The sequence below is a fragment of the Battus philenor genome, unplaced genomic scaffold (genome assembly GCF_028537555.1).
Source record: "Battus philenor isolate CCGP_79_NKW_IND1 unplaced genomic scaffold, ilBatPhil1.0.hap1 SCAF_25, whole genome shotgun sequence".
Classification (NCBI taxonomy): domain Eukaryota; kingdom Metazoa; phylum Arthropoda; class Insecta; order Lepidoptera; family Papilionidae; genus Battus; species Battus philenor.
Window position 1 is genome coordinate 10,952,658 of NW_027181688.1, and position 26,483 is coordinate 10,979,140.

The window sequence follows — 26,483 nt, forward strand, 5'->3', positions numbered from 1 at the left end:
ATATAATTTTTTTTTATAATAATTACAATATACTGTGTATATAGAGATGCACTCCAGCATTACTTTTTGTTTTTAAAAAAACACTCTTCGATATTGTACTTACGTTGTTTCCTTTTATGGATATATCACCTGGTTAATATAAATAAGCGAAATAAAAAAGTAATTCTATAACCGGTTAGTACAAAATTACCTACAATCGGAGAGGAAGAGACGAAAGAAATTTAATAGGATTAAATTTATTTTTCAAAAAAAATTAAAAAATTTTAATCATGATTTAGTTAACTAGCGTGCTATTTTTTATAAAATCATTTACAGCTTAGAATCGCTTAGTTCACAAACGTTCTTTGACAATTTTTTTAAAAAACTTACCTTATATGATATATGATTCGTTAACCGATGTATGAAGTCGAGTCTTAGGTGAACTAAATTAATTTTGCTTCTGGTATTTACTTTTTTATGGTAGGTGACCGATCGGTAGAACTTCTATTTATAGATTTTAAAAAGGTCAAAGAACGCAAATATTTATATATATATATGTGTGTGTGTGTGGGAGAGTTTAGTTTTAGCAACAATATTAAAAAAATCTAATGACGTCTGGTAATTTTGATAGCTGGCGATTGTCGTAGTGGTAAAACTTGTTAAGCAACTTGTATTATAAAAGTTTTAGAAGTAAATTCAACCGTTTATTTATATATACATACATAAATAGCACTCGAACTTGATACACGCGGATATATCTGCCATATACATTTATATATGTATTAATTTAACTTTATACTAAATGATGGAGGTCATGGGTCAAGCCATATCACGAATTGTTTTTAATACCTATTACTGAAATGCGCAACAAATAGGACTCAGTCTATATTTATCATATTATTACGATCTCAAATTTTTGCTTCGAAGTTTTTTCCAATAAAAATCATGAATTTTGTTTGTAAAATTGGACAAGATAAGCCAAAAAGACGTTCTTTCATTTAAATATATTTTTAAATTCCCTCTAAGAGATTTCACAAGAAATTTAGTTTAACATTGAAAATACAGTACAATATATATCTTAAAATTAAGGAAACTCCACGAATTTCCTAAGATACTTTGATACTGAACCTTGGTAGCTCAGTGGTAAAGGATTGAGACTTAAGATCATAGGTCGCGGGTTCAATTCCCGAGACACTGTCTTCTATAATTATCATTTTATGCGTTAATTATATAGGATTGCTTATACGCAAAATAAGTTTCGAGAGGATTGGCAGTAGCGTTCCCTATGTAGCACACTGTTATCGCCAACCCGCTTGCCACGCATAGCGATTATTGTATATCCCCTATATATATCTTTAAGGGATGTCCATGCCTTGCAGTGGGCATCTATCTATTGAAAATATTTATTTGCATTTTTTATTTGTTTTATAAAAAAATGTAATTTTTCTCCAACTACTTTCTTTTTTACCAGGGTTGTTTATAATGTATCTAATAATTAAAAATTTGTTAAATAAATTATCATCTATTTAGTTATAGGACGTTCACGGTTATAAGTACATTCGATATCTATTGGAATATTTCCAATATACATGATTGGAAATCGTTTGCCTTGATGGAATAGTTTCTACAATAATGTTCCGAATTATTATTTTCCTATATGTATATGTAACATAAACATATATATAGCCGATGACAATTTTTTTAATTATGTATAATTAAAGATTAAAGTGTGATATGATTATTACGTTTCATAACAGATTGTTGAGAGTGTTCCAACTAAGTGACGGCTTACCGTAGATAACACCTCACCTATAGCGATTGCAGAACCCTAATTTTTATCTAAATCACTGCTCCAACACGCGAGACTGCGGTGTTTATAATGAATAACAGATAAATATATTCCATACATTTACATTACCGTCTTCTTGCCATACGCATTGGGTAAACCGCTTCGTACAGACATAAATTGGTATTCAAATTTTATTGTGTCAACTGAGGAAGTGTATTCACGTGTAGGATGGCCCGATCTATGTTTTTGTTTTCGGTGAGTGTACTTTAAATCTTAATTGCTTTGTTGTTTTTAATACAGTCTGTTTCTAGGCGATCGCTTATCTATTACAAGCAAGTTCCGTTTGTGAACCAACTAATGTAAATAAATATGATACAGTTTTTTTTTACTAACATATCTGTCATATATATAGGCTTAAAATAGATTCTATATCTTATTAAAATACACAAATAAAGTGATCATTCTGAAATATGTTACATTAATTAAAAAAAAATTAGAATTCGACGGAACAATTACTTCTCGCAGTAGTAGGCAGCAGGTCATATTCAAGAATGGCTAGTAAATAAATATTTATTTAAGTATATAGTTATCCGAATTTTGAAAAAAAGCTTTTCCTTACTATATTATTACGTTATTTATTATTTTTGATTGATTTTTGGATAGACTGTCTTTATTTGGTAGCAAATTAGCTATACCTTCACCTCTATTTAAAAATTATTAACTTATTTTTTGAAATCGCAGTATACTTTTATATAAAATATTTATACGCGCTATTTATATTTTGATCGCAAAAAGTTTAAGAGAGTAGTTTCAAGAAATACAAATATCAGTTATTGCTTCTCAATACGTGACATTATGAATTTTCCCAAGAAGTGTGATATATATCAGAAACTAAACCAAATTATGTATACTTAGGATTCAACTTCATCTAGTTAATATATATTTCTATCATCAATGTGTAAGTTTTTATTATAGAATCCTAGATAATCAGAAAGCTTATATTGCTATTTATAGATATAAAAGTATTGTCGAAGAACATTTGTGTGTGAAGGGTTATTACAGTGTAAATGACTTCATAGAACACGTCTAGGAAATTATGTGTTGATTTTAACGTCTTTAAAAAATAAAACTGTGATCCAAAAATAAAGTGAACTGTATATTTAAAACTCCGGAGCAATAGGAATGCCCTAGTAAAGCTCATAATGGTAACGTGTAAACAAATTTTGGTAATGATATTTTGGAAAGACAAAGAATAAGTTATTTATTCAAATTACAAAATTCAATATAAGATGGACGAATCTATAAATAATAAACGCCTCAGATCTGAGAATAACTGGAATGAAACTCAACGGGTATAGTGTTATCGAAAAATAAGTTGAATTTGTTAATAAAATGTATATTATTTATTTATTCTCGGAAATAAATTTCATCCACTTCAAAGTGACGTCCGCTGTAAAAAGTGACGGCACTTTTGTTAACGCTTTTTCTAATCATCGAAATAATCGAAATAGTCTTTTCCCGGTACAACCTCCAAAATATTCAATTCGATCTCCTCAATCGTTTCAAAATGGCATTCCCACATTGGCCTTTTGAGTTTGCGAAATAGCCACAAGTCGCACGGTTCTAAATTAGGCGAATACAGTCGTTGCGGAACAATATATTTTCCAAAAATTAAGCGATTTTGACACCGATCGGTACTTGAGATCCAAAACATCCTTCAAAATAGTTTGGACTGTGATAAATGACTTTCTAACTTTTGATAAAGATACGCTTTGCAAATGTTATTGATAGTTCTATCACCCCAGGAAAAAAAATTACCTGCCTTCCTAATGTCCGGGAGTTTTAAATGAAAATTTCACCTGTTTTTGATCACACTAGTACATAAAAATATTTTATTTTAACTGTAGACTATGTATTGTAAATAATGTGATATATAAATTTATGTATATTATATTACCAAATATCTCTATCAGTATATGAACACTTGCTTCATTTTTCGTTACCAAGTTGAGCCAAATTTTGTGTGATAGAAATCGTCGAAATCTCTTTTTTTTTGCATATATATATATATATATATATATATATATATATATATATATATATATATATATATATATATTGTGAAAGCATTTAAAAATTGTCCGATTCGAATAAATCTCATATTTTCTTTATAATTCTTCTAACAAATAATAAGGGGAATTTGTCAAAAACTAGTTTTTTTGTAATTATCAATATATTTTTAGTTTTAATTAGATCTACACTATTCTTCACATTTGTGATGCGTATACATTGAAAAGCAGGCGACGCAGTGGTAGCGCATCGGTAAGGACTGTGACTTGCGATCGCGGCGTCGATTCCTTGGACATACATATATAAGACTTTTACATGATTTACACTTTGTGCATTAATAACATAGGATTACCACTACTCACACACAAGTTTAAACATGATAGGTAGCAGCATCCTCTATGAACCATAACACCACACTTCGAGTGCCAACTCGAGTACCAAACGTGGCGATTATGGTATATACTTCCAAAGTTACCTTTAGGGGGAGACCTATGCCTTGCAGTGGGCGTCTATGAACTTATTGATTTTCTTTACTTCCTTCTGCTATATGTCTGCTAATGAATTATATAATAAATATACGTATAGGGTGATTGGTTATCGGTTTAAAAGGTTTTAATGGGGTGAATGTATTGCTTATTTGTCATAAAACATCTTTAATGCTCTTACATCGATTTCTAAGTATGTTCTTGCATAAAGTGATCACTCTGAAACTATAGAAATATGACACGTCAATAACTTCAGACGGTTAATTCTGCGTGGACAGACAACAATAATTAGTTTTAAAATGTACTAATACAAAAAAATAATTTTTGGATAGATTGTACATTATATTATTTGACAGCGAAAGAGCTATATCTTCACCCCTATAAAGCCTTTATCTATAACCTATCATTCTGTTTCCATTCATTCATTCATTTTAACTAATAGATGATTACTGCAATACATAGGCTTCTTTCAAACATCGACACAATGACCGGTTCCAAGTATCACCTATATATTAAAATTTAAGTAGTTTTTTTATAATTTCTATTATTTTTCTTTTTTACTATTACTGTAAAAAAGTTTAATTTAATATTTTTAGTTAATTGATTAAACTTCAAAGAACATTGTAAGCCCGATGACATTTAAAACTTTCATCAAAAGATTAGATGTGTATGAGCGCAGAAGGCATTTCGCTTAGACCAGTGTTTCCCAACGTTGGCCCACGCCCTATAGGTGGGCTATTTTATTATTAAGGGGGACGATTTGAAAAGTTACCGGACACGAGTTTAGATCTTTCGATTTAATATAAAAATTATACATGTTACATAGGGGAGCCTAATAATTTTAATGGGGGGCATGGTACAAAAAATGTTCGAAAATACTGGCTTAGACCTTTTACTGCTAAACCCCGGGGCTTCCCCGACTTAGGCCTTAGATTAGAAGTTGAGGGCTCTGGAGATTATATCTTCAAGACGGGTCCTATGTTTGCGCAGGATACTTGTACCTTTTTCAATTCTATTTTCTAAATGTTAGTCTCTCTCCAAGAGATCGATTCATATCGATCAAGAGATCCATAGACGAAAGAAAGTAACAGATATATATCAACGGATTGGCAACTTGTAGTGACAGAAATGTCGCCTCCTTCATGGGAGACGACAAATGTCCAACATTTCTGAGATTTCGCAGATCATTGCTAGGAACAAAATGAAGGGTTAATAGAAAGGGTCGATTAAAGTCCGACTACAAGCAAACAAAACGTAAATGGTAATAAAAATAAAAATCGTAAGGTCTATTGTCCGTGTCATTGAATAAAGAACTAAATAAAAAGTATAAGCAAAAAGAGTAAATAAATAAAACAAAAAATTATATGCAGCGAAATAAGAACCAATGTAATTAGGAATGCAGACGAGGAAAGAAAGGCGGAAAAGTCGAAAGAGTCATATGAAAGATCACATGGTAAAGAATGAAAGATTTTGAGAAGGATCCGAGGAAAAATCTAAAGAAATTGTGAGAGGAAGAAATAGGAAAGAGCAATAAAAATTAATAATGACTAAAATTACACTCGCATTGTAATGTCCCTGTAGCAAAACAAGCAGGAGACGAAAAATAAGTTGTATTAACAGTGGATGGCCTCTAAGGTCGAAAATTCTGGAATATATTCCAGAATTTTTATAGCTGTTCCGTAGATACGAATTTACGGAACGGCTATAAAAGGCTATATAGGTAAACAGCCAAAGTTTTTTTAAGGCTACAATTTTTAAAGCTCTCTTTCAGCACCTATTATGGTCGGACGTGGTTTTTATTTACGTAATAAATTTTCCAAGTATTTTTTTATCTCCATTCTCATCTTTCTTCATTTCCAATGAATTTCATTCTTTTCTCTAATTTCTTTCACAACGTCGTTCCTTTAATTACCTTCCTACCGTACATCACTTCACTTCCTTCATCTTCTCTACGGGGTTCTACAATTCCATGTTTATTATTTTTATTTCTTCCTTCTTTAGCTTTTATACATTTGTTAAACAAAGACAGCAGACATTGTAAAAATTATTGGAAGATGCTGAATGTAGGCTTACCAGTGTGCTTGCCAGTCCTTATTTGAGGGGCAATATCCTATGGCTTGAAAGGTGATGAAAGTTTGGATCGATCGGTTTTTAGTAGTATCTATAGGTTTCTCACAAAGATAGTGTACTCACTCTAACATTATTTAGAAGTTCAATGTTTTTAAAAGATCGCTTAAAAACAGTTATATTTATGTCATCGTTTCAGCTTATACACCATTGCTTCAAACAATAGGACTCCTCTAAAGATATCTGGTATAATGGTACGCAAAGGATGCTGCTGTCAATCCTCTGGAAATTTTTTGGTGAGCAATGTACATAATATCAATTACATAAGATTGTATCACAGGAATCGAACCTGAGAGTTACGACCGCAAGTCTTAGTCCTCTAACGCTGTGCTAAAACTGCTCGTTGTTATTTACATAGTAAATTATAAATATATTATCTAATTTCACTAATTTAAATGAGGTTTTTACTCTTTAGTGATAACTTTGTTAACCTTATTCGCAGAAATTTTCTGTTACTAGCATAAAAGTTTGGCAATGAATTAATGTGGAGACACTCACTTGTTTTAACGTAATTTTAACATCATTTTAATATTGTGAAATAGACGCAATTACTCTAGTGAATGTTTTACAACCAATTACAAAGCAAATACGAAATGAAAAAAAGAATATTAAACTGTGGTAGCCCAGCGGTAGAAGACAGACTTGCGATCGTAGCGCGAAGGTTCGATTAACGCGCTACAACCTTATTTAATTCACAATTTGTGCATTAAATATATAGGATTGTAATATTTTTCCTTAACAAGTTTCCAGAGGATAGACAGCAGCGTCCATGCGTACCATATTACAACACTTAGATCGCTAGTCGTGGCGATTATGGTAAATCCGATAATAGATATTTTTGGGGGAAACCTACGTCTTGCAGTGGGATTTTATGGGCTGAAACGAGGCCGAAAAAATACTATAAATAATAAAATAACATTGGTTTTTATTTATTTCTTGCATTTAAAAAAATATTTCAAAATGACTTTTGGTTGAACCTAGTTTTATGTACTCCTGTCTTTGTTGAATATAACTATTCAGTTAATATGTGTCGAATATAAAAGGCAGTTATGGATCATTCTGAGTCAGGAACACGTTAAGAACCTGTCTTTATAGATGAACTTAATCTGTTTTTTTTTAAATGTATGGATGCAGGTAGAATGAGTGAACGTTATTCAAATCATCACCCAATTTCAATTATATATAGTGATGAAGACAGGAATATTGATATACGTATTATGAATATATAAGGTAAGGGCATTAGTAGTTGGCCATGTACTAGTAGTTAATAATAATTTTTAAGTGCTTATGATTTGTTAAATTGAAAGACTTATTAGCAAAACTTAATCATCCCACTTATATATTAAACATCCCACTTAGATATTCTAAAATTGAAATGTATGTGGTCAATAAAAAAACATTTTAGCAGCACTCTAAAGTGGTTAATTACTGATGCCGTTACCTTAAATAGAATATGTGTAATATTGTTCAATTACCAACATCATGATATCGACGGCGTCCATCGCTGGGCAATAAGACTTGCTTACTTGTCTCCGCAGCTTGTAAAGCACCCGTGGGTTTACACATGTGGCCAATTTAAATAATTAAAATTTTATATTATTATAAACAATTCAAATATAATTAAACACTAATTAATGTTTAATTTTAACTGAATGTTTTTATTTAGATATCGGTTCCAATGTTTCATTCTTTAATGACGGATAAACAAAATTTTGTGAAGGTAAACTATGTATCTGTTATATAAGTATACATTGTATGTTTTTTATATATACGTAATATAATATTATTATTATATATAAAGTTTGATTAGTGTAGGATGTTTAAAGGGCTGGATTTATGGTTCACTTATGTCATTTGATGAATGGTTTCAGAAATAAATAACTTAATGATAATAGAATCAGAAAAAGCGATTTCAAAACTCGGATTACTATATGTTAAAATTAATTATTGTTTTCTAATAATCTCTGCAGAGTTATTTGTACTTTCAGAAGTTATTGGCTTGTCGTATTATAAAGAAAACAAATAAATTATTGTTACATATTTCAGTGTGATAATTTTCTATAAGCAGATTGGAAACTGGTGTAAAGATTTCAAGTTTTTTGTTCACTCCTTTAAAGCCTTTAACTATAATAAATCAACCTGTATATTGTCGTATAATAGTTGCGACGGTCCGTATTTACAACAAAATGAATTAATTCATACCAAAGTAATAAGTAAAGAGATTAAACTGAAAAATGTTATATCAATTGATTTTTCAATCCGATTGCGAAAGGGTAATAAATTTTAACGGTACAAAGTCTATAGAAGCTATTATTAATAATTTTTTTGATGATTTAGCGCGATAAGCGAATGCCAACAAGTATGTAATCCGATGGACTTTGATTATCATTAGGTTTTTTTTTATATATCTTACCTATTATTACATTACACGAGGATTGATTAATTTGGTTAGGTTAGGTGAGGTTGAGGTGAGGTTAGGTTAGGTGAGATTCGTTTAGGTTCTAAAAATAATATTTATTTTGATGACGATTTAATATACATGGTGATTGTTTATGGATGTAAAAACTTTAGCAAATGAAAGTACTAAATAGTTTATGTGTTGGCAATTAATGTATCGAAAACACTTTCGAAGAAAAATCAAAATTTTTATTTGTAATAAATAATGCAATGATAATATACTAAATATTTTTGTTAACTATGTTTAAAATTTTTGTCCACATAAGTTTACAATAAGACCGTCTGAAAGCTTCCTATATTCATTTTTCTACGATTTTAATAAGTTCGTTTGTTCACCATGTCGGTGTTTGTACTACATTGCGCTTGCCCATAAGTGGTCTCCATTCCGATACTCACACGCTGTGGCCTTCCCACTCGCACTACAACTTAATAGTTTGCTAGGTTATGTCTTATTTTTTAAATGATCTCGTAGAGAAATCTTGAACAAAGATCCACGGTACATTGAGTTTGCTAATTAAGTTTGTTTTAATTGTTAATAATTACCGCTGCTTTTACAACGCAATCACGACATCGTATTTATATTTAACTACCTGCGCCTGCGACTTTTGTCAAGTAGAATTTAACAACCAAAAAAATTATTTCATTAATTTTTTTACCTAAATATTTTTATAAAATAAAAGTAGCCCAAGTTATTCAAGGGCAATGTTAAAGGACGTGTGATCGTAGGTCGCGGATTTGATTCCCGAGATGTAATCCTGTATAATTCGCACTTTGTGCGTTTTCCTTAAAGAAGTTTCCAGAGGATGGGCAGCAGCATCCTTTGAGTACCGTAAACTAAACTAATCGTCAACGCATCTACCAAGCATGGCGATTATCGTATATCGTATATATCCACGGGTTGAATCGACGAAGTTACTCCTTATTACATCAGCTACTTGCCAGTATAAGTCCTGTAAAAATCCTTTCATTGATTAGCCGAAACAAACCGACATACAGACTACCGTATTATATTATACTAGCTGATCCCGCAAACGTTGTTTTACAAAAAAATTAAAGTTTTTAATTAACAAATGTAAGATAAGGGTTGATCGTAGAGGGGTGAAAATTTAGGTTTGTATGTATTTTTGTATGCTGTATCATAATAAAATAAAAACCAAAAAAATTGTCTAAGAAATTAAAAATAAAATTTAGGGGTGGACCCTTATCATTTAGGGGTATGGAAAATAGATAGTAGCCGATTCTCAGACATACTGAATACGCATGTAAAATTTGGTAAAAATCGGTCAAGCCGTTTCGGAGGAGTTCAAGTTCGAACACCGTGACACGAGAATTTTATATATTAGATATATATTCACATGCATGTAGTAAAAAGATGTTGTTTTAATATGACAAACAGATGCCTTATTTATATGTATAGATATATTTACGTGATGAATATTTGTTACAAATTATTTGGTCGCCCTTAAAACAATGGACAGTTAGAGTTAGATATCAATTCACAAACATATTACGTAAGCCCTTGAGTACTTCATAGCATATATTGTCCGATCATAGTAAACAAAAGTCGTCATTACTGACCCACTTTCTGACTGCGTCCCGGCCGCACGCATCCAGTTGTGTTCTAGTAAAATTTTATCACGATCAATTCACTGTATTGTTTTATCATCAATTGACAAGGTGACGTTAGTGGACAATATTTTGATTTATTAGACGTCCTGTTTATCTTAACAAATGAATTATTGATACCCTAATGAAAAATTAGGTTAATTTAATAACAATGTAATTTATTCGCTGTTGTATTTCTCATTGCATGTTTCTATGTATAGACTTCCTTTATTTATATTTTATTTTTTTGTAATAGTAGTAGAGATTAGTTAACTTTAAAAAAGTAGATTTTGATGCAAATATCTGGTATATATTTGGAGGACCGGAAAGTAACGTCGCTTTTTAAAGTTCACTAGGTTACAAAGTTTTTATTTCATATAAACAATGTATTCAATTTCGTTATCAACAACCTTTTGCCATCTAGTATACAAATCAATGCCGGCGCGATAAAAATCAATCGGGTTTTCTATAAAATATGTCGACAGGAACGACATTATTTTCCTGTTCCCCTAATATATATGAAGAAACTACTATTATTTATTACAAAATTTTCCTCTTTTGAAGGATTATAACACTATATATAAAATAAAAAGAAACTTTACAATAAACTTTAAATGTAATTTGATTGTTTTCAGGTGAGACTATTATATAATCATGTTTCATATTGTATAATTATGTGACATTTTTAAATACGCTTTACATATAAAATACTATTCAGTAGAACGATATCGTTTCAGCCCATAGACTCCCACTGCAAGGCATAGGTCTTCTCTAAAAGTATCTATGAAAGGGATGTACTATAATCGCCACACTTGGCAGACAAGTTGGCGATCGAAGTCTGGTATTATGGTACGCAGATGATGCTGCTACCAATCCTCTGAAACCTTTTTTATAAGCAGTGGCAATCCCATATCTAATGCACAAAGTATGAATTACATAAGATTGTATACCGGGAATCGAACTCGCGACCAACAGTCGCAAGTCTTAGTCCTTACCGATAAGCTACCATTACTCGTAACGATATATCGTAAATAATTGACATGAACCGATTTTATAAAATGTACATTTTTTGTTTAATACCTTTTTTAAAACATGTTTCAACTAACATTGAATTTTTAAAGTATTAATTAGGACTTCTATCATTTACCAGTAACTCACAAATCTTTAGTTCATATTCGTCAAGAAGGACTACAAATTTTGAGAAGATTAGCCAATTATTTGAAGGTGCTGAAACGGATTCGTTTTTGAAAAACGTCATAAAAAGAACGCTGTTGTCATATATATAAAAAATGTATAATTATTCTTCTAAATATTATTTTTAACAGATTCTGTATATACGAGTATGTAGTTTAAATAATTCAGAGGGAAAAATATAACAAGTATATCGATCTAATAAACAAGATATAACAAATTATTTTAATGTTTTTTTTTTTATCGCAACTTTCGGATTCATCAACTATTGCTGTATACATTTTTCAGAAATGGATACGAGGTAATAATAAATAATAAAAATAATAAATAAATCGATTAGCTTTTGAAATAAATAACGTATATAAATTTTTTAATTGATTGAACTAATTAAATAAAATCAATAGATAGATGATATTTGCCACAAATAATGCGTTTCAATAGAAATTGTTTTTAATAATTATTGTCCATGAAGATTTATTTATCGGTTAGACCAGAAGTATGCGGGAAGAATAATTTAGAAAGTAACATATACCATAGACAAATAATACTATGATCAAAACGTAATGTGAATTTGTTTTAAAAATGTTTTTTCTTCTTTGTTCCAAATCAATTGCACGTCTTTCAAAGTAATCCCCGACCGATAAAAAGCACTTATGCTAACGGTTTTTCCAGTCCTCGAAATAGACGGAATAGTCTTTTTTTGATATAGCCTTCAAAATAATTGATTTCGATTTTTATCTCTTCAATCGTGTCGAAAAGAAACGGAGATGAAGGCTTGCGTTTGCCTTTAGAGTTTGCTGAGTAGCCAGAGGTCGTACGAAGTCAAATTAGGCGTATACGGTGCTTGCAGAATGATATCAGTCGAGTTTTTGACAAAAAAGTCGCTAAAAGGCAATACAGTATGATGTCGACCCAAGCATATAAGATACAAAACATCCTTTAAAATGATTAGGGCTGGGATAATTGATATTCCAACTTTTGAACATAGACGCTTGGTATATGTTATAGACAGCCTTTTTAAATTTGGAAAAAAAAAATTCTGCTTTCCTAATCTCTGGAAGTTTTCAATGACCATGTCACTTTACTTTTTGATCACATACATTATTTTATTTACATGTAGTATCTAAAGTAACTGACATAGCGCGCAGAACAGATGTTTGCGGTACCTTAAAGGCCCGGAAGCGAAGCGCAGCAATCTAATGTAAAGTAATCTTTTTTTCCGGATTTCGATAGTAGATCCTTTATAAAGGCATTCTTAGAGCTTTACCTGGGTTACAATCATGTCATGTTCTATGAAAAGTAAAACTTGGATAGTTTTTTTTTATAGTCACATTTATGCAAATCCTTCTGCAAGAAATAAACCTCCTCTAAAGTTCGAAGAACTTAAATATGTCCACCTATGTCTACCGGATCTTGGTCGCCACTCGAGATCCTTTCGGCCAACCAACGACCATCGGTTGCACGATCGATGTGCTCCGCCAACTGCCAATGCAGACGAGCAATTCTTCAAGCTAAAACTTGGTGCTGTTACAGATGTCCTTATTTCTAAATTGATTCGAGACTCTCAAGCTTTATATTCATTTAAAAATCCTTCACACTTTAATAATATTTGTTTCTTTTTAGAGAAATTATAAGGGAGTGAAATACATTCCTATATAATGTAGTAATCAAAAATGTAACCACAGTTCTATAAACAAAGAAAGTTTTCGTGATATTTTCGGTCATGTCCCATAACAACTCGTTGGGGTGGTGACCCTAGCCGTTGTATGATAATTAACGAACATTCGCGATAGCCTCACTATCGGGCAGAGGCCGACTTGGGTCCTTATCAGCCATTGTAATATGATTCCGGTTATTTTTCATCAATCTGCGATAAAAGAAATGACTATATTTTTTACGGATTTTTTCAAGACAATATTAATTTTGTCCATATTTTATAAAGAAATCTATTGTCGAATCAAATTCATTTAAAACGATCTCGATCAGTTTCTTTAATGAAGATCTTACACACATCACCAATGTGGGTTAACAATGATGATTTACAGCATTAAACGTGGGTCAAACTCAATACCAACATTGCAAGCTTATAGTTGCTCTAAAAGGAAAATGTATTATTGTGGGAAATGTGACCAAAAATCAAGAAGACGATGCATGGCATATTTATAAGAGTATCACAGAGTGAGAGAGGTTATTTAAAAATAAAGGGGAAAATTATTGAAATAAAATTTCTTCTCGAAATAATTGTCATTATTAGAATGGGGAATTTTATTATACATTTATAGCCTTACCAGCTGGTAGACAATGCCTGTAGATTAATGCCCTAGCCTATGTTAGTTTCCGTCGTAAAAATTAAATATTATCTTGTAGTTTTTATTACCTGTCAACAATATTATCCAATTTTTTGACATATATACTTAAAATATCTCTTTTGTCCACAGATCAGATCGACACTGTATATGTCGCTGTTATTATGCATCATCGGCATGTGCATTCGAGATACGAATGCCAGACCTCCATGGCTGGCACCTGGAAGCGGAGTTTTCACAGAGTCAGCTGAATGTCACACTGACGTAAGTTTATTTTAAAAGTAATTTAAATAGGCGCATAGCAGCCGGTGTTAATGTTCTAGGGTCATAAGCAATTTTGAAGCACAAGGTATGTACGCGCATAGACGACTATTGTTGGGTTGATTGGAAGATGATGGAATCTAGTCTCAGTTTAAAATATACAGTGGCGTACCTAGAACTTTTGCCGCCCGGGGCGTATTCCAGTTTGCCGCCCTTTCTATTATATGTCAATCAAATAGTGATTTTTGATTTAAAAAAATATTGATATATCACTTCAAAGTAATCATATAAAGTTTTCAAAAGAAATGACATTTATAAACTGACATCAAAAAATTTTAGTTAGGAAAAAATGCCGAACAAAGTCGTAAAGATCCTTTTACGAATTCAACGAATTTTATGAATACAATAAAATAAAAATATTATCTTGTTCTTGAATTAGAATCCAAAATTTACACTAAAATGCATTTATATACACCGAGGAATAATATTCGAAATCATAAAGTTAATCATAATTTATATAAATCAAATATTAAACTTATAATAATCATTTATTATTCAAGAAAGAAAATAAATTTGAAATGAAAAAGTTGCTTTTTACAACTATAAGTAAATATAAAAAATGCCGCCCCAAGGTAAGTGCCGCCCGGTGCGGACCGCACCCACCGCCCCCCCCTAGGTACGCCACTGAAAATATATATAGAAGGCTTATGTGATGATGAATATTTAATGTTCGAAATAAGGTGAAGTGATTTACATTAAATTACGTCATATTTATTCCTATATTATTTAAATATCCTATTATTTAAATCGCCATGCCGTCAAGGTTTCGGAATTTGAAAATAGAACATTGGAAGTTCGGTAAGATAAAATGGTTTTCGTGATTATCTTCTTCATGGGTATGCGTTCAACTGGTTGAAATGAATTACGAACGTAACACTTAGAAGGTCAGGCGAGACCAATACCTTGAACTACGACATGCATCCTCTCATGTATTTGTTTCTCAAAATTAACCAAAATGCAATGACAGCGTTCGAATTCAAATCGGTGCTCGAATAATAATTTAAAACAAAAAGTATTTCCTTCGTAGTGGCTAGCAATTCTACATGGGTTATCAGTTAATAATAAATACTTTATCCTGCAGGACGAGCTCCTGGATCTCTGCCAGAGGTGTGCCAAGCTCACAAAGTCCCGGCTGGCGTATCCTGCTTGCTGTTCCACAGATCTTCAGGCCAGAAAATGGTGTTCAGATTACGTCTATTTCGGGCGAGGTCAATACGACTTTTATACCTTCTGAAATACTCAGATAAATTCATCTTTACCCGAATACAATAAACCCTTTTAATTACTCGTATTATAAGGTATATATAATATTTTTATCGTAGTAGAGGTATGAAGAATTTTAATGATACCCGGTTCATCTAAACTTGGATACGGCATCGAAATACAGTTAACAGTGGTGAACATTTTTAACCACTTACCTAATGTGTACATCTTCAAGCTAAATTTGCGTGAAATAGGATAATATGTATTTCACTGGCGTGATAGGGGGATATATCTATTTAACCCAAAGTCCGCCAGCAAAAAATAAATAAATAAACATACAAATCCATTTTTAAATATAGATACATACATGGATAGATTTGGAAATACTTTAAGATTATTTGATTTGAATATACACAGGGTTATAGATATAAAAGTTTAAAAAATATCGTAACGATAGTATAGTAAGAAAAAGACTTTAGACTTTGTATTGTCAGAAGCTAGTTTCACACATTACAATGCAGAAGTTAATTTCACGCATTACAATGGAATAAAAAAATTATGTGAAAAATATATCAGAGTGCTCGATTTACTTATTCAATAATATTTAAAAAATTCTTTAATTTTGTGATGAAAAACACGGATCGACGCAGCTTTTCAATGATTATTTAAAATTAATGCGTGTAGGCTGAAAGCGCGAAGTTTGCAGCAAACTGTCAAACGTACGAAGTTCACGTCGAACTGTCGCAACTGACTGACTGTATGCAATATAGCCTTTTGTATCGGTAAAGTCGTTTTAAAATTGTGTCAAAAGGAAATAGTGATTCATTTTTACATATAAATACTCGTAAAATATATTGGCTATTGCCACAGATTAATTTTCGAAGTCTCGTCCGTTCGCTTTCTGAGATTTTTCCATATGAAAGCGCTCTCTATAGTAAGCCAACGCATCAGTTTTATTTAAATATGAAACCGGACATCTTGTCTGTGTTTGGTCAATTTTTTATTAATATTTTAAAATAAATATTACGTGTATTGATATTTCTTCCAACGATAAGTCAAGATAATTCTTATCTTTTAGGAAAACTATGGGCTAAGGCAGGATTGGAATTAAACGTATCATATCTCTACCACGATGACTTCACATTATTTTTCAAGTCATCAATCACTTATATACATATGTTAAAAATGTCTGCAATTCTTTCCTTCTCGCATTACATGACACAATATATGTAGATTACGTTTATTATAACCAGTTATATCCAGTTAAACTTGTCCTTGCTTGAGCATTGATAACGGAAGGTATATGGAATTTTTTTATATACAAAGGTCTCTGATGTTCGCCAAACGGAATTATACTTTATCGAGAAGATATAAAGTTAAAATTGGTATGTTAAAGTTTTGTGGGTAAGTTAGAATTCCCACTCAAAGTCAAGGCTGTGATATTTTATTGTTAGTTTTTTTTTTAAATGAATCGATGTGTATTTGGTTCGTTGAGAGAATATTCTAGAATTTTTTTAATAAAAGTTTATTCGCATATAATGTTTTGTTTTATTTGAAGACTTACTCCTGACTATTGATATGTTTTTAATATATTACATCTGGCGATTGTGGCAGAAGCATAAAAATATATTTATAAATAGCAGATGTCGACGCGGCCTGGGTAAGCCGCCCACTAAATGGGCCAATTGCACAGTCAAGTTAGCGGAATTTAGGTGGATGCGTGTAGCGCAAGACTGGAGATCAATTTTTGGGAAAGGCGTACGAATTGCAGTCGACGGGGTCGGGTCGACTGACATAATGATGAAATGTATTTGTTGAAGTGAGAGAAAACTATATATTGTCTTTGTCATTTCTTCCACAAACTCCTTAACACAGCTGATAGCAATTCGTATAGATGGACTTTAAAGAAGTATTTTTACTATATTGATCATAAGTTTACCAATAAACTTTGGTCTAAAGAACAATAATTATATCGAAATCAAAGGCATCATAAGTAAGAAAAGGACCGATATTTAGCCACTTCCGCACATGCAGTGGTAGTCGTGCAACAAATCACCAGAGGCACTAATCGGTGTAACATAACTCCTGAAAATGCCCCGTGGAGGGGTGAAACACGTGTTGAGTGATTTGACGGTGGCAATTGTGTAATTTGCATTGTTAGCCGCATATGCATTTATCAGCGGGTTGGCGGGCGGTGCACTTTGTTGCACGACTACCACTGCATGTGCGGAAGTGGCTAAATATTGGTCCTTTTCTTACTTAGGATGGACTTCCGCAAGGTAACGCCTGATTCCATTAAATATCAAAGGCATCACGCAATAAAATTGGCAGGACATAATGCTGTTAAAGCAACTATAATAAACTAATCTACCATATATCTGTCAACTGATGATTTTTATAGGTTGAACATTTTTTTCATATTTTTAAATCTGTATAAATATCGGCTAAGCTTGTCGACTGATTTTGTGTTGTTATTATTTCCAAGACCTACTGGCCCTAGGAGGAATCCCACAAACTATTATATACGACTATATTACGGGCTTAACTTTCTTGACTGGTGGGTAAGTATGGTTTTATTTTTGACCACAGGAAGTGGGATGTAGGGCTGATTGATCCAGAATACTCACTCGAATATTAACAATAGACTTGACAATCGGTATAAAGTAAGCTTTGAAGAATCGAATAGAGAGAGAAATAGAGAGAGAGAGAGAGAGAGCGCGTGGACACGAAATGGAATCTCTATTTTCAAATATTCGGCGCTGGTGGGAAAAATCACCATCTATTCATTTTGATCAATCTCGCGTGGGACGCAGGGAGGAATCCTGCGCATGCACTCGGCGCATGCACTCTAGATGCGGGTGGTGCGGGTTCGTTTACGACGTCCCACGCAAACCCAGCCGTCCGTTCCAACGCACGCACAATAAAGATGGTGGTTACATTAAATAAAACAACATATAAAAATCCATAAATTATTTATTTTCTATCAGACAATATGATAACAAGTCACCTTATGTACAAAACTTTAATTAACTTTATTATTAACTTCGTCTATCCGTACACTTTGACTCGATCATTGGTCTGTCCTAGAGATGTAAAAAAAAACTAAATTTCGTATCCATATCAATAATTTCGCAAAATAAATCTTTATTCAGAAATTATATTCCAGGAATCTTATTTTTATACATCAGAACGCAACCAAAAATATTTAAATTATTCGTTTTTTGACAGTTGAAACAATGATCAATCAAAGCGCATTAAATTTAAGTGATTTGAGCACGTTATTAAAGTGACACTCGAAAAATAATGAAAGAATGTGACGAACATATGTTACCAAAGTAAATGCAAAGATTACATTTTTATCGTCACCTATTATTATTATTATTATTAACCATATCTTTATACATTAGTGTGTCGTTAATATTACAAATTTAGTTTCACAAAACTGGTTTAGTAACATTACAATCTAGTGTGGCACTACACTTACTTTAAACGAAGAAAAGAAGTGAACATGATAACAAAGTAGTAGTAATGCTAGTGCCACACGAGATGTGAAAAAAAAATTATCACAATACAAAAGTGTTATGAAAAGCGGTGTTAAATTAAAACCACGGTGGATATGAAAAAAGGAGTTAAGTACAATAAAAATTATTACACTAAATAGAAATTCGTTTTTCGTTGCAATAGTAAAAATAAAAATAGAAGGAATTGTGTAAAGAATTTAAATGCCAATTACCACTACGGTCCGCAATCAACTACAAAGATTTTTAAAGGCAACTACGTTTGGGCCGATACGAGGCAAACTTTGCCCCAGCTTAGCCCAACTTAACGTATAGTTGGTGCCAACAAATCTCTAACTTAACTTACCCATCCCTAAACCTATCTCTTTGGATAGTCTTTGACATTTATTTCACTAAAATACAATTTACATGGATGTGAATGAAGGACCGATCAAATTTTGATCTTTACACGAATGCATCAAGGTACAATATCGATCGCACACCTTTAACTAAATCCCCGCTTGGACGGACAGACGTGAAGATGTCTAACAGCGTTTGATATTTCACTAAAAGCTTAATCTTATATATCGTTTTGCGTTTCAAGGTATCAACATTCGATTTTTGAAAACTGAAGAGGGTCGTCGTAAAACAAATACTTCGAAGTTATCGAAACACAAAACGCATAAGATACACCGCCACCATTCACATAAAGCCCAGCCAAATACCCTGTCCACGATAATGACCGTGGTCTGTTTTATATCCCAACTTAGCTCCTCTTACTAAAGGTCTAAGTGAAGAAATGTTACTGGTGTTTTAAGAGGTCTCATATCAAGTACAGTCTTTAGTTCATTCAGAAGTTTCTGGATGTCATATCTTTCCCAGAATTCCATGTTAGTTATTAAATTTTAGATTTACTTTAATAAAGACAGAAAATTTCAAAATTGTCGCAACAGTTTAAAGTATTGCTGAAATAAGAAAATGCGCCAAATCTAAATCAAACTAAAGACTTGAACTAGATAATAAAAAGTATACAGGAGGTATAAACTCCTTCACACTCTTATTAAGACATCAATATCATATCGTCACTTGGAAATGGTATTATTTGAATTAGAATTAACATTTACATAAGAAAACTACAATGTATTTACAATTGTGATTACGGTAATATATCTGTACATTAATCTATTTCTTATATTTGGGGTTCGTAGTGTATCTATTATGTTTCTAGCTTTTGAGTGTACAGTCGAGATGATAAATGTTTTACATTCGTATACTCTTAGTCAATCTATAGGGAACGCGTTTGACTATGAAATGCATTGATATATATACTCTGCAATTACAATTTTGTTATGAGAAAATAAGATGAGAGATTAAATGACTGCAAAACCATCATGAATTCGTCTTTGAGTTTCCGAGTATTTTTGTTACATCGTCTAAAAATCTGGCGCCTTCAAAAGTTTGACATTGATAAGATTGTCAGGAAAACCACGGGTAAGAGGATCTTAAATTTAAGAAGCATATATTCACTAAAAGGTTGGTAAATCAAGGAGAAACTTTCAACAATAATGAATACTACACAGAGAAAATAATGCAGAAGTAAAAGAATTTTTAACTCTTTCCATCTCTCTCATAGTGAATTGTAATTGCCGAGATAATCTATGATCAAAGCATATCATCGTCGGGGTTCTTCTTATCGTAGATCTCTTGCATCTTCTGTTGTTCTTTGACTTTCTTCATCTGAGCGTAGATGGAGGCAGCCTTGTAATTGATTGGGCCGTAATCTTTAAGATCGACGTCCGCATACACGAACTGGTCTTCGGGTCTGAAAGGCTGTGAAAAGAAATAATATTTAGTGGAACCAAAACTATTTTTTTTATTTTACACGGTTTCTTGAGATACGAATTTTATTGAAATTTCGTTTTAACACAACGATTCTGCCTGTCACGAAACCGCTAAAACATAAAAAATGATCGCTAATCAAAATTTCCAAAATTTGACTGCTAATTGGCCAATCGAGCGATTTAAATATTACTTGGTTATTTTTAGAGGACTATAGTTGAGTATAAAGAGCAGTGATAAGCTCTTTCGCCATTTTTCAAAACAGTATTTTTTTAAAGAATCGATATAAGTATATCGTCTTGGTAGTCGATAAAAAATTTAGTGTTTTGATACTATATTTTTGATATTTGAAATAAAAAAGTTCTTATTGAAAGGCTGCTAATCTTAAATTATCTATATTTCATATCATCTTAAACACAGTGATGTAACCATTATCATTTCAGCGAGGAGGCATTCACTTTTGGATACAGGTTTCTTGCATAGATTTCAAAAAGGATCGGGTCTAATTGATGTAATTTAAGATTTTCCTAGATTTATATTCTTAGTTTTGTGATATTTTGGTTAATATTATTTGTATAAATGTAACAAATATAAATGCATTAAATAAATATAAAGCTGCCAGTGTTTGACAAGCTGTTCAACAACATAATAAGTGATACGTGTTAAGTGGTTTTATATATGAAGCAAATAAAAATATTAAAAGCATTGTTTTTATCATTTATGATGACATTATTGTTTTTTGTTAAGTTTGAAGTTAATTTTCTCAAAACAAACACGTTATTAAACACGTGTTATATTGATGATCCAATAAGGATATTCATATTTCATTTTGTCTTTTTTTTCATAATTTTTTTTACAATAAAGTTTTCGTCTACAGGTATGCAGTTCCGTACCTTTTATTGGTTTTTGTCCAAATAGTAGGAACAATTTTTTCTACTCTAACTTTCTCCAAATTGAGAAATCTCTCGAGAATCTCCAATGGAGAATTAATTATGAATAATTTTAAATATAACCAAACTTGAAGAAGAGAATTAAAGATCTAAGAAAAGTTCATAGTCGCTCTACGAACCATGAAGATAGAGTGCCTTGCTCAGAATTTTTCAACGAGATTTAATAAGAAATGTGGAGACTTCTACTAGCGAATTGGTGAGTTGAAGTGGCAATGGGCAGGTTGAATTGCACCCCGAGAAGATCGTCTCTAGGACCTCAAGGTTCTATTGAAAATGTGGACTGGTGTAGAAAAGCATGGGGTAAAACTCCCACCCAAAAGGCGAATAGATGAAATTGGCCATTGGTCTCATGCCACATCGAATCGTGCCTATAGGAAATGTCTGGGAGGGGTGCCTACCTAGCAGTGAATTATCTTAGGACTAATAGTGATGATGATAAAAAAGAGAATTACAGTACAACAACGATTGAACTAAGTGAGAGTAATTTGGTAAATGAGATAAGCGAAGACAGTAGAAGCAAAAATTTAGTTAATAAACATAAATTAGCTTCAAGCCCAATGCTACTAACGAATGTTGAAGTTACCTTGTTTTGTTTTAAAAAATGTACGTGTCACTCTTGGCAAAGCGGCCCTAGAAAACAGAAATACAAAACTTTTCACAACATTGCAAGAACATGCTTCGTCTAGACACGAGCTTTGGGTGAGCTTCTGCGACAAGCACTTAAGTTACTTGGGTATTTATGATGAGAGTTCATGCTGGTAAGAGATTCAGGACAACTTAAATATATACTACTTAACAAATACTTGAAAGAAATACTGAGATAGGAAATCTAAATAATTTAGGTGATAAACAATTAACCAAAGATTTCTTGCTAACCCATTCAGATCACTCAGTATATGAATAATGATTTTCTATAAAAATTAAACTTTAACTTGTCATGAAACGATTTCCTAATATATCATAAAAGTAAGGAGATTTAGTGTACTGAAAACCGTTGTTAAATATACTTCAGTACTGACCGCTTTACTAGTCATATAATTGAAATTCCACCTTGTTTAATTAGGACATCTGCATTTCTATTTATAACATTTGAGATCAACAAAATTGTAAATATGGCTTGGATTCTAAATACAAAATTTAATATACTATACGATAATTCTGGAAAAATAATATTGCGTAAATATCTCGATGATAGTTCCTAGAAAATTAGATACTTGCGATGTAAACGGAGCAATGCAAACGATGTACGTATGTATGTAAAATTTGACATAAATATAGATAAAATTAAAGAGAAAATTATTTATAATAAAAGTATTAATCCTACTTACTTCTCAGACGTCGATTTCGTTAAACTTAAGAGTGGCGTAGTCACTCCTATGCTGCTGGCTGCCTTTCCTCTGACTGCTCAACACGTTATTCTTATAACTACTGTTAGTTTCCTTATTAGTATCAGGGTTCCCTATAGAGTACGTGTCGTATAAATGTTTATTTGAATTGACTGTATTTTTAAATTTTAAATTATGATTACCTAGAGCTAAGTCGGCGTAAACTAGTTTCTTTTGTTTGGATCTCTCGTCCTTGGGACCCATCGTATTGAAGTTTGAGCTGCAGTTGTGCTCAGGATTGATATTTCTAGAGGAGCTTGATATGTAGTTGCCTTTCAAAAGTTGCAAATAGGATTTTCTTTCCGAATCATTGTACTCTGGTTCGGGATAATTTGGTTTTTCGTAATTGTCGTAGATACCGACGCACGATAGCTTTTCTCTTAAGCTTTCAGATTTTTTGAGACGGTTTAGCTTTTGGCTGTTCTTCTCTCGAGTTCTGTTTAACGTTTTTGTGTAATACTGTACATCTCCCGTTTGATATATGACTGGACCTATCGTGTTATTGTATGATCGTTCCTGATCTACAGGAATTCTCTTATCGACTCTTATCGGTTGGAAATAGCAGAAACTGTGATGCTTTTGTAAGGGTATTTGGAAATTCTTTTTATTTTTTCCTTTAGAGCTTAAGTTAGAAAAATGATTTCTTTTTTGCATGTATTGCTGTTGAAGTATATTAGTGTTCTGAAAAGGAAGACAAAGTTATACAAGCATTGTTAGTTGGGTAAAAACATCAATCGAATGAAGTTAAAAAACTAAAGTGTCACATACAAAGCGTTCTACCTGTGCAATATCATGATTTATATTGTTATCACTCTGAACGGACAGACTACGTTTAACTAGAGTATTTTTTGGTATTGGTTTCTCTGTTAGTTTTGGTATTTGTAAAGTTTTATTTGGTGCTATTACTTGTTTGACCGGTAAACCAACTTTGTTGATGCCCGCTTGATCATTCAACTGGCTTACAACAGATTTCACTAATGATGTCGATGGTAATGTAATTGAAGTGTTGGCTGTACTTCTTTTTGGTGTTGCAGCTACTATGTTCGGCTTTCTACCCATAGTTTGGTCACTAGTAACTGGATCTTTCTCATCATTTTCTGAATTGTCTTTATCGTTGTCTAACAAATAGTTATCAGATATTTTGTTAGCAATTACTAAATTGCTTCTTGTGGTGCGTATTGGAAATTTTTCTAATTTTGACACATCATCCACGGATTTGGATGATCTAACAGGACCATCGATGACATCCATTGATTTTAAGTTAGATGTGTTGATGAGAGGCATAGATAAGTTAACGTAAACATGATCAGATTTTAAAGGCGAATTGAATGGTGACATTTTTGTCCTTGGTGCAGGTACAGGTCTATTCAGAGAACTTGTGGAATTGCTCATATAATTTGTTTCCTCGCAAACTTGTATCGAGTCTGTCAAATTTTCAAATTGCTCTACACCACTTATGTTTGACTTTATTTTAAGCAGTGACGGGTAATTCTCGTAAATAGCATCTCCATTTGCTGAAACATCTTTATCGTTGTCAGATTCGTCTGTATTGTTTTTATTATTGTTAATCTCGTTAAAATTTTCTCCATATTCAGTGTTAGGATAGAATCGTTCTATGTTCCTCTTTCTTACGATTCTCATTGACTGAAACTGTGGCAATTTCTTATTGTTTCGAGTATTAAGAGAGCTAAACTTTCTAGTATCAGATTCCGACACTTCTTCATCTATTGTCGGGAACTGTTTTAAAAATGTCGACTGCATTGGAGGTAAGTATGGATTCAATAAGACCGTTTGGTGTAATGGATACATTTGTTGAATTGGTGATAACATTGGAATCCCGTAAGGTTGATATTGGTTTGACGCGGACGCTAGAGGATAATTCATTGCATTTTGAACAAACGGTGGACAGACGATCCTCGGAGTGAACGACGGATTGGTTGTCAATTGTTTTTGCAATGCCTCTATTCCTTTGGTTGTTTTTTGGTTAGTTTGAACGACTCTCGGCTGTATCGCTTGCACAGGCTTTACATTGCATGCAAAATAACATGAAATAAAAACAAATGAACAAAATTAAAATGCAAATCATACAACAAAAAAATAATTAGCATGATGATATTAAGTTCATCATTTTTTTTCCCTTCTGATTCATATATGTGGTCGACTGGAACTCTTGATTGTTTTAAATTGGCAAAAAAATTGTAATACTCTTAACCTTGATGAATCAGAAAACAAAATGTTGAGTCAACTTAAGTTACATATTTTAATAGAAATGGTTAATTATTCTTAATTAAAAAAAGCAAAAACAACGGACTCAAAGCATTAAAAGATGACTAGTTGAAATATATACCTTATTAGGAGGTTGCTGCAAGCCGTGGAACGGAAGGTTCTCGTAGAGACCGGGATTTTCCGTTCCTAAGTTACCGTTTGCAGCATTATCTACGCCATTCGTAGGTGGGCCTGAGAAATTAAAAACAGTAATATTAAACAATGTAATTGTTTTTACTTTAATTGTCCTGTTCCAAGTGATAAATTAAAACTTTATCGATTTAAATACTAAAAACTGTTTAGGTAATGTTTCGTTTTGTTAAATTGTCGTTGTCAAACTAATATTCGATTTCAATATTTATGTTATTATATCTAGTTTACTAAAGTGTTTCTTGCATAGAATACGATTAATTACCTAGAATACTAAAATCATTTGAGTTAGGTTAGAAATACTTAATATCACACACTTTTTCAACTAGACAGCGAAGTCATTAATAAGTATTCTACATGATGCGGGAATAGAATCACTTTGAACTTTAAGAGGCTTTTACTGTTTGTTGATTTCTAAGTTGAATTCTCATTTTCCATTTTTATTACTCTCTTGGATTTGTATTTACCTTTATTTTTATTATAGAAGTGTACTTGAATTAATATATATATTATCTTTTAATGAAATATATATGTGTATACTTTATTATTAATCATTTTATATATTATCAGTTAATTTAACATAAGAAGTTTTCGTTTTTCGGATCATTCAACAAACCCCTGTTGTAATATAAATCATTTCTAATCAATCCAAAAAATTTTCTGTAAGAAATAACTTAATGGGACAGCACCGTCAATTTTACTTCTGTATTGAAATTTAACAATGAATTATTTTTTTTAAAATATCTGGCCAACGTTTATGATCAACTTGACAAAGGTTTTACTTTCTAAAAATAGCAAATACTAGTTTGACAGCAACGAAATATATATTTAAATTATCCTTCATAATTATTTAGATAATTTTCA

General features: G+C 31.9%; 2 protein-coding genes across 2 annotated transcripts in view; one reads left to right on the forward strand and one right to left on the reverse strand.

The window, feature by feature from the left end:
* Positions 1 to 1,910: 1,910 nt before the first annotated feature.
* Positions 1,911 to 15,806, forward strand: LOC137924989 (uncharacterized). The gene is made up of 3 exons (XM_068768418.1): positions 1,911 to 2,023; positions 14,142 to 14,273; positions 15,412 to 15,806. Exons 1-3 carry the CDS (start codon positions 1,997 to 1,999, stop codon positions 15,562 to 15,564), a joined length of 312 nt encoding a protein of 103 aa, XP_068624519.1. The 5' UTR covers positions 1,911 to 1,996; the 3' UTR covers positions 15,565 to 15,806.
* Positions 15,807 to 20,780: 4,974 nt separating this feature from the next.
* Positions 20,781 to 26,483, reverse strand: part of nrm (neuromusculin) — a 694,689-nt gene continuing 688,986 nt past the window's right edge. The window contains exons 27-30 of the mRNA XM_068768211.1: positions 25,552 to 25,661; positions 23,985 to 25,226; positions 23,148 to 23,885; positions 20,781 to 20,860 (exon numbers count right to left, since the gene is read on the reverse strand). Coding sequence (XP_068624312.1) covers positions 23,151 to 23,885; positions 23,985 to 25,226; positions 25,552 to 25,661 — 2,087 coding nt within the window. The 3' untranslated portion in view covers positions 20,781 to 20,860; positions 23,148 to 23,150. The remainder of the gene's footprint in view (positions 20,861 to 23,147; positions 23,886 to 23,984; positions 25,227 to 25,551; positions 25,662 to 26,483) is intronic.

Bases quoted from the DNA above. Each gene is read 5' to 3' on its own strand.
- LOC137924989 (XM_068768418.1), top strand. From the start codon at position 1,997: ATGGCCCGATCTATGTTTTTGTTTTCG. The intron at 2,024-14,141 runs GTGAGTGTACTT...TTTTGTCCACAG, and splicing joins GATCTATGTTTTTGTTTTCG to ATCAGATCGACACTGTATAT. The intron at 14,274-15,411 runs GTAAGTTTATTT...TTTATCCTGCAG, and splicing joins CAGCTGAATGTCACACTGAC to GACGAGCTCCTGGATCTCTG.